Here is a 9,757-nt window from a genome sequence, read left to right as displayed (position 1 = left end):
GGTATTAATATTCAGTTAATACGTTTGAACGGTATAACTTACCGTTCGAACGGTACTGCATATATAAGGCCCCCGACGTCATTTTCACGAAACTTTACGTCTGCATTTCCTCCGTTCTAAGCCTCCAAACCGTCAATCTCCGCCGTTGAACGCCGTCTTCGCCCCCGTCAATAGTGCCCACTCAAAGCCTCTACGTCTAACTACTGGTATTTTTCATTTTTAAAGCATTTTACCGTTTAGATTTAGGTTTTTGATAGATTAATTGTTTAAGTTAGGATAAATTGATTTATACATCAAAATAATCGATAGATTTGCATAAATCCATGTTAGGAACGTTTATTTAGATTTCTATTGCATTTATTTTGTTGTAAAATCTAGGAAATCGAAAGATTCCATGGATTTCAATGGCCGAGTCGACTCGACCTGGAATCCCGATCTACACGAATATCGTTCGAACGCTATGAGTAGCATTCGAACGATATAACGTAACGGTCGAATGGTCGGTCTGTTACCGTTTAACCGTTACACGAATCGTTCGAACGGTTATTCATACAGTCAAACGGTCAGCCTATTTTCCAATACATTAATATTAGAAATCTAATATTTTCCAGTCTTTTTTTAATATTATATTTCTATTAATATTTATCTAATTAATATTGATATTGAGAGATATATTTATTAAAAATAATGTTGTTCATAATATCAAATATTATTAAATTACTATTTGTTTCAAACTACTGTAAATAGTTCTTTATTGTATTTTTCTTGTTAATGTTATATATCTAGTTTGTAATTATAAATTTCAGGTTGATTATAATGTCTACTTCTAGACCGGCACGTAAGCGACGCAATCTTGGTGAGAGTAGTAGTGGTCCAGTTCGGGAGAGGACAGTTTCACTGGAGCGACCAGTGAAGATTTCTGATTTCTAGAGTCTTCTCTGGGAGGGTCATTCATTGCCCTCAGTATTCAGTGATCGTAGTTGGGGACCTATCTTGGATGAACGGGAGGAAGCATGGGAGCCAGTCTCCTACATTGACATTGTTGTTGAGTTTTATAGAGAACTCGGCAGTGCCAGCGCAGATGATTCTGGGGCCTACATGATCACTGTCCGAGGAGTACCTGTTGTATTTTCACGGGATGGACTTGCTGAGCATCTCGGTATTCCTAGGCTGCCAGATGCATATCCGAATGTGGTGCTTAGAGAGTCTGATCCTTCAGTTGAGGCGGAGACAGCTGAGGAGGAGGCATCAGTTTATACTGATGAGGTCGATACCCTTGCTGATCATGAGGTGAGGGATTTGGTTGTCGGTCCAGATGCTCCACCGTATGACGGGACGAAGAGCATCAAACAGGCAGATTTATCTTCTTTCTTTAAGATATTAAATTTGATAATTGCCAATAACAATGACCCTCGACAGCACAAGACAGAAATTGGCATTGATCGGACGAAATTTATGATACGGGTCGCTCGTGGCATTCCTATCGACTTGGTGCGGTATATATTCGATAGGATTCGATTAGAATCTCGATACATTTCGATGGATATACTACCATTCGGAGTCCTGATCACCCGATATCTACTATGTGTTGGTGTTGTGCCAGATGTTGCCGAGCGTAAACGGGAGCCGATGGGACCGATAAACAACACTACCCTCTCACGCTGCACGGGACACTCGAGACTGCATTTTCGTGCACATGTTCCAGAACCAGTTGATCCTTACAGAGATGCACAGTCGGGAGATCATGGAGTCTCAGCTGCAGCTGTTGAGACATCTACACGGGCCGAGGCATCAGTCCACAGTGTTACTCGTGAGGAGATGGCTGAGATAGTGCGTACAGGGATCAGCGAACAGACATCAGCAGTGATCGATATAGTGCGTATGGAGATCCATTCTGTTGTGTCTGAGCTTCGTACAGAGTTTGCTGCCATGTCTGCGACTCAGGTCACCATCAGTACTCGACTGACACAAATAGAGGAACGTATAGCTGCAATCGAGGAAATGTGCAAAGACTTGGGGTCTTAATTACTTTATGATATATTTTGTTTATTTATTTACTGTTTTTTGTATGGAAAACATTTTGTGTTTTGTAAATTCAGTATTTAAGTGTGAAATAGTATTGTTTTATATTTTCTACACTAATTCTTAATTTAGATGATTCATATTATTTAATTAACTAATTTTTTATAATTACTAGTTAATCTAAATATAATTTGGCAAAAAACTTAAAAAATTAAAACCTTGGTCACCGTTCGAGCGCTTCAAATAACGTTTGAACGGTGAATATGCATCATTCGAACGTTTATAATTTACCGTTCGAACGGTTTATCAATTTCTCTCCAAAATAATTTTGCCTATCGCACAAATATTAGGTTCAAACGGTAACAATTAAACGTTCGAATGGTTAATCATTAACGGTCAAACGGTTAATTTATTTGGGATACAAAATTTCATCCCTAAGAATAGCGTTCGAACGGTATGACATTCATTTGTTATTTTGGAATGAAATTCAAATTTCATTCCAAAATCTCACTTTTTGGGACGATTTCTAATTCGTCCCAAAAAATGATTTTTGTTGTAGTGTGAGCTGTTCGATCTTTTCACTTCTAGGAATAATATCTTCTAAAAATGATTTTATTTTATTTTTTCCAAAAATAAATTCATATGTTTAATTATTATTTTCAATACTACGAAAAATAAAATATTATTTACATATTCTCGGTTTAAATTTTCAACATGTAGTTTTAGAACGTGTAATTTCCGTATACCTTTTTAGAAAAAAATAGATAAATTGAAGATCTACATAATAAAATTAATTTTTTAATTATAAATCTCATTTTTTTTAAAGTGAGTATACATGCAAAATTTACACAATCTAAAACTGTATGTAGCATTACTTATTAGAAAATAAGTAATTTGATTATCCCCCATCCGCTATTTAATATTGACTGGTTTAAACCCATAATTATAAATTAATTGACTTGAACGCGCGTCTGAATTAAACTATAAAGTATAATTAAGATTTATTTAATTCTGTAGAACCTTTGTTCAAACTCTAGGGAGTTAAACACAATTAATTATAAATCTCGCAATATTGTTTATTGTTGTTCGTGCGACTCTTTTACTCTGGACCCTAGAATTCAAGCCGTAACTCTTAAGAGATATTCTTGATACATGTGTGTATATCTTTAATGAGACTATGGGGAAAGCCTTTTCAAAGTGTTAAAGTTAATCTCATAAAATTTCTTGAACAAAAGTATGGAGTCATATTATACTATATAAATGTGTCACATCTTACAAGATAAGAGTGAAATGATAGTGTGAGATATATAATTTTACATAAAAAAAAATTCAAACTATAAATATATACAAGTATTCGATCAATCTCAATGACTGTATCATATTAATCTCCTGACTTCACTCATCGAAAAGGAAAATTGAAGTGGGGAACAGGTGGGGTTAATGAAAATCACTGAACACCCGCTGAGGCAGACAGTGATAATGCCCTCCATCTCTCTAAATAACCAAAATTTTCGGATTTGAAAGCATTGAGAATTGTTTTGCACAAAAAATGATAAAAAGAAAAGGTAACGGATTGAGAGGTTGACCATATATAAAAAGATCGATGATATATGCATCGATCGATAAAATATTTACATGTGTGTTTGTCTATATGTGGGATTTCTGAGAATCTTAATTAGGTTAAATCGAACTCATGAATAAACTATGCTGAAAGAAACAAACAGACTCTCTCTCCCTGATCTCTAAAAAAGTCAATTCTAGCTATTTAAATACCTAAAACATATTTCGAGAATGCAGGCATCAGATAAGACGTTTTACTAGCTCTAATTCCGGCCTCGACATAGGCACAGCCCTTGCAAGAGAAGTACTATAGCTTGCATGTTAGGATATATAGTTAGCTAGAGTGGTTTAAGTACAGTATATATTTATATAATAAACGTACTGTTACCACTATAAAAAAATTTATAAACTTATAACGTCGTGACTTTATATCTTATATTAAATTTATTTTATAATAAAAATAATTTTAAAATTTAATATACTATATCAAAATGCATTAATTTTTTAATTTTGCACTTTATATAACTTTTTGTGGCTAAATATTTCTGATCAATATATAAAGTTCTTTTGCTTTCAGAAAAATCTGGTGAACATGAGATGAGTAGTACTACTCATGATGTAGAGTGCACCATGTAATGATGGGACCAGAAATTCATATTTTTTAATTAAGGGTTTAATGATAATATAATAATTAAATATTTGACGTTATTTTCTCTTTAATGAAACAAAAACTAGTGTAGCGATGGAAGAGATCGAAAGAAAACAAAAATGAATAAGATCAAAGAATTAAGTAGTTAAAATAGTTTCAAAACAAAATAATATCTAAATATTTTGATAAAAATATTATAAGATAGACAAAACTTTTGATAAACTCTTTTACAATATTGGAGTAGTAGCTAGCTAGCTAATTAGTCGGCTTTATAGGATAGAGACTTGTCCAACAGCCCAACCGGCCCCCTAAAATTATTTCGGTTACTCCATTTATATAAGTTAGGTGTGGCCACTAATCTAAATGTTAATTAATAAGGTCCAAACCCTATATATATATCCCCATATGTACGTACGACTTTTACTTGTACTTGGGATTTCCGACGACGTCGTTCATACTGCATGACCAGGAAACCGAACCGATCGAGTTTATATATAATTTGTGGAAGATCAGAGATCAACGAGCAGCATGGAAAGATCAAAAAGCTAGAAATTAAGAAGTTAGCATGAGATCTTGATCTCTATGAATATCGATCTTTCGATGCCCAGCTAATGGTCTAACATTGCAGCAGCAGTCTAAGACTGATCTAGAGCTGCATGGGACAGGGTTTTTATGAGTTGGTTCTGATCATCATCATCAGACTTCCAAGACCCCCACCTTGCGTCAAGCTTTCATCACCTCTTACGCACAAGAAATCATTTAAAACGAAGAAATTAAACAAACAGTAAAAAGTGGCATAAGGGAATCAACACTAGCCCACAAGTTGAAAGGAAATCATGAATTGAGTGTTTGTCATGTTTATATATATATTATAGACTAATCAATTAATAATTTGGTTAATGAGATCATCAGCCAAACAACTATATACTTATAACATAGAAATTAAAATTGTTTAAAAAAAATTAAGATCTAGATGTAACAAAAAGCTTGCAGCATAGACGTGCCATGCATTAATGTAAATGCTATATATAAATGTAAATGCTTTCTTCAATACCCCTATCTCTAGATTTGGGTTGGCTCAAGATCGTTGATCGTTTGGACAAGACGTAAGAAAGAACGGAGAGTTAGGGCTAACTTTTCAGTGCAAGAAGTTTTGTGTGGCCAGTACTGTTTCTATCTTGTCTTGACAGAACCCTCCAGGGACAAGTGAATGACCGAGAGAAAAAGAGAGAAGAAAGGATCATCATTGCTAAAAACCAGATTATTCCCTGCCAAAGGGCCACCGCGATTCCAAAGGAAAGAAAAAGAAAAAAGAAAGGAAAAAAAAAAAAAAGTACTCACGTACATGTCACCACATCCTCTCAACGTGTCCTCTCATTTATATACGAAAATCCTGCATATGGCCAATAGTCTCTCCTCCTCCTCATCGCCATCATCATATCGTTTCTTGGATATAGCTAATATATTTTCCAACCGATGATCATTATCGTGTTCCCTAATTCTCTTATGCTCAAATTAACATTCAGTCGTTTGAAAAAAACATAGGAGATTAACCTCTCTCACTTCTAATCAATATTGTAAAAAAAAAAAAAAAAAAACATTGGTCATTGATTTCTAGGTGGCTAGTAGCTTGATATATAATTTGTTAATTATTTTATATATAATTAGACAATTACTCCGTACACAAAATCTTATAAAAGCGATATCTCTTCATGAACTGTCTTTGATCCTCCAATATATATATATATATATATGCCTAGCACCTATATATATATTGTGGATGACAAGCTCATGATCATAATTCCATGCACTAATGGCAATATTTCATTCTAATGCGCACCGAATGATCTTTTATTTTTTTATTTTTTGTTGTCACTGTGCATGTAGTAGCTAGCTCGGTTTAAAATTTTCTAATTACTCATTAAATTTTTCATTTAAACAGTAAACAAGGGATTAATGCGCATGCTGTGATGCAGATGACGGAGATAGCTAGGCACCTCCGAGTCCGATCGATATTCAGGGTTTTTTCTTTTACACAAAAGCTCGGTACCACAGGCGCGCGCGCACACAGACGCATATATATATGTATATATATATATATATATTTATATAACATGCAGACAGCTCACACTTATATATATATATATATGTATATATGTAAATATATGTACGATGGGTGATCAGATATTCAAAAATTTCGAAGGGGAAATCTCCAATGAGAAAATAAGTTCCAACTTAATTTATAATCCAGCTCTGACGGGGTCGATCTCAAACTCACTTGAACATAAGCGCGCTAGACCTATCTGATATTAATTGATTATGAGATCGATCCTTATGTATAATTATAAATTATTAATAATATAATAAGTAGAAACTCCAATTAATATCCTGTAAAAGATTCTACGTACGATAAACCAGCACACACACATATATATATATATATACACACACATATCTCCATGCAATAAGAACATGACATGTTGATCAGCGGAGAAAAAAAGCTCATGATGATAGCTAGAAATGTAAAAACTTCATCCGATGATGAGCCCGTGGCCTGTGATTCTTGTTCTAACTCATAAAAAATAAAAATAAAAACCCAAAAAAGATCGAACCATATATGTGTAGGGAGTGGGCACATGAACAGTGATATACATATATAGCCTTTTAATTTGCCATAAATTCAAGAGCAAGCTAGCCGTGCAATTTTCATAGCACCACGATCTCAAAGGAAGTTAAACAGTAGTACTACTTGGACCACCCTTAATTAGCAACTTTTTTTTTTTTCCTCTAAAAGATAGAGACCTTTGAGTGTGTGTGTGTGTGGTGTGAGATAAAGGTTAAAAAAGTTTACAATCTGAGGTCCTTTAATGAAAGGCACCGGCACAGACAGTACTGTTCGTCTTCTTCTCCAGCAGATGAAGTACGTAATTACGTATGAGGAAGCCATGGATATATCCAAGAAAGGTGAAAAGCAAGAAATTAAACAAATTACAGACGAGAATATTGAAAAACCTCAGTTTTATATGCATCCGATGCAAATATAATCTCAATTACAGCAAAGAAAGACGTAATACATATCTACGTACACAATTAAAATAATATGATGCCTTACATAATATTAATCTTTGACTAATACAGAGAAGAAACATAAAAAAGACATGAATATGATGCCACAAATTGGCTAAGGTGTGATGGGCGGGTAATCAGGTTAGTATACATCTCAAGCTAAAATGATTGACCACTACCACCACTGGTAGCCACCACTACTTTATCGCCGCAGCAAAATTAAACCTCTTCATGATATCGTACTTTTAACACTACTGCATGTGATTCGTAGCATTCTATATTCTAATTAATCTGAAGGACAAATCCACGAATCAACCGTACCTTCATCCCTTGCAGACATATTCAGAAAACCCTTCTCATGGTTGATGAAACCCGACGATGGAGATGCCGAGTAGCTCAACTTGCAGCCACCAACACTGGCCGATTTACCGTAACTATCATCCAAAGACCTCAAATGATCTTGATCAGTGGCATTCTTCGATCCAGCTAATTCATGATTTGGAAGCCCACTAAGGTTTACATTGAGATGTCCATGGCTCATACCCAATTCCTCAAGAAATGGTATCGCCACACTTCCGGGAGACGGTGCACCAAATCCGGACACATTAAGTGAAGGATGAAGAGATGTTTCTGGTAGAGACTGAAATGCGAGAATTGGGGGTTGGACGTTCCGCATATTTCGAGGCTGTCTTGAAGGGTCTAGACTAGATTGGATTTGATGGAAGTTATTCACGGTGATAAAATTGTTGTTAGCAGTACTACTAGCAATAGTAGAAGCATCACCCAGTGTGTTGTTCAACAAAGAAGAAGAGGGGTGCGCTTTTTGGGGAGAAGGGTGCAAAGGGTAACGAACTCCCACCGGTTCCAAATTACCTGAGGACCGCAAGGCCGAGCTACTGCCAAAAAGATCAAGTCGGCGAGAGTAGGGTGAGGCTGAAAAGGGTGGTGAGGGAATCCCAGTGAATTCTTGCACCATCGCCCTGAAATTCGAGGTATCGGTGGTGAGAACAGTGGTGGGAGCTCGCCTTGTAGCTCTAGTTCGCTTCTTGGAGTTGCGGGCAACGTTGGGTTGTGCTGTAGCTCGTGCAGTACCATCGTCATGAACGGGTCGTATCTGCAGCGATGATGGGCGTGAACCCTGGGAATGGAATTGGCCTGATAGTGATGACGCTGCAGCTGGTAGGTTTCTAATGTCTGTGCCATTGGCTTCAGATCTTAGGCCTCTAGATGGAACAGCATCCAGATTTAGCATAGAATTGGGGTTTGAGTTCACTTGAGATTGGGAGAAAGCGTGATGATAATTAGATGAAAGATCCAACAAATCGAATTGGTGGTTTTGGTTTTGAGAAAAAATCAATGGCTGTGGGTTTGAGATGGAACTGTAGTGGCCAGGAGGATTTATGAAGGTTGGGGTTGACTCCGCCCGTGAATCGTACTCTTCGTCACCACCACTAGAAGAGTACTGCATACTTCCACTATCACCAGAATCCATAGCTAACGGCCTGTAACTTAAAAGTAAAAAAGTTAGGGTAGTGATGATCAAGGGAAAGGAAAACAAATATGAAAGCTAACAAATATGAAAGCTAACAAATAATGAAACCTGGAAAGCGAAGAAGTTTGATGTTGGCAAAGTTGCACAGAGAGAGAGAGAGAGAGAAAATTATGAGAATACTGAAGCAAAAGAACCCAGGAAGTGAATGAAGATCAGAAACATCTTAATAAACCAGTTCTACATGAAAGCCATATATTTGAATCCCGGATCTGCGATGGAAGCGAATCTTTCCCTTGCAGTTTCACTAGGAACAAAAGTTTCCACAAAGATAAGGGAGAATATGCGAGTAGATGTTAATCATCACCATAAGATCAGGTGGAGGGTGAAGGCTATGCAAGATATGGGAGGATCTCGTTTTGTTCTGCGGTTCTTCTTATCTTTATTCCCCTGCAACTCATGAAGTACTAGGGTTTCAGAGTAAGAAAGAAAGAGAGAGAAAAGAGAGAAATGAAAGGAACAGGAAAGGTTATTTAACCTTTTAGCTCGGAAAAAGAGGGCTCAACGATAGATAGATCCTCTCTAGTCTCTAGAGAGTGCAGGGTGGGGTCGCCATTTGAGTAGAGAGAAAATTAGCTGCCGGTAGCTGGCAACGGGTCAAACTCAAAGTGAATGTGTGAGAGAGAGGCCAATACGTTACGATCCAGAGACCAGAGTGAAAGGGATCGAGAAAAAGATATGAGCTAGATTAAGGTAAAAGCAGCATCTAATGGCTAATTCTAACAATAAAAAATAAGTAAAGAGAAAAATAAGCTACCGGTAAAGGAGAATCGTATGAAATAAGATGGTGGGCGCTGGCAATTAATTAAAAGGTCTCCGCTAACAAGTACCAAGGCATGCAACTGTTTAAATAAAAGATAATTATTTTTTAAATGTGTTTCAAAAAATATTATGAGCGTATTATTATTTAA

General features: G+C 36.2%; 1 protein-coding gene across 2 annotated transcripts; it reads right to left on the bottom strand.

The window, feature by feature from the left end:
• Window positions 1-7,232: 7,232 nt before the first annotated feature.
• LOC122274262 lies at window positions 7,233-9,480 on the bottom strand. 2 transcript variants are annotated; one of them, XM_043083282.1, is made up of 3 exons: window positions 9,325-9,480; window positions 8,898-9,236; window positions 7,233-8,799 (listed from the first exon to the last, which is right to left on the bottom strand). In XM_043083282.1, exon 3 carries the CDS (start codon window positions 8,787-8,789, stop codon window positions 7,584-7,586), a length of 1,206 nt encoding a protein of 401 aa, XP_042939216.1. In that variant the 5' UTR covers window positions 8,790-8,799; window positions 8,898-9,236; window positions 9,325-9,480; the 3' UTR covers window positions 7,233-7,583. The 2 variants fall into 2 exon arrangements, with proteins under 2 accessions (XP_042939216.1, XP_042939215.1); XM_043083281.1 differs by lacking the exon at window positions 9,325-9,480 and having other exon boundaries at window positions 8,898-9,318.
• Window positions 9,481-9,757: the final 277 nt, after the last annotated feature.

Source organism: Carya illinoinensis, chromosome 8 (assembly GCF_018687715.1).
Source record: "Carya illinoinensis cultivar Pawnee chromosome 8, C.illinoinensisPawnee_v1, whole genome shotgun sequence".
In the NCBI taxonomy this organism is placed as follows: Eukaryota; Viridiplantae; Streptophyta; class Magnoliopsida; order Fagales; family Juglandaceae; genus Carya; species Carya illinoinensis.
Note: the sequence above shows the minus strand (reverse complement) of the source record. Positions and strands in the feature narration are given on the sequence as shown.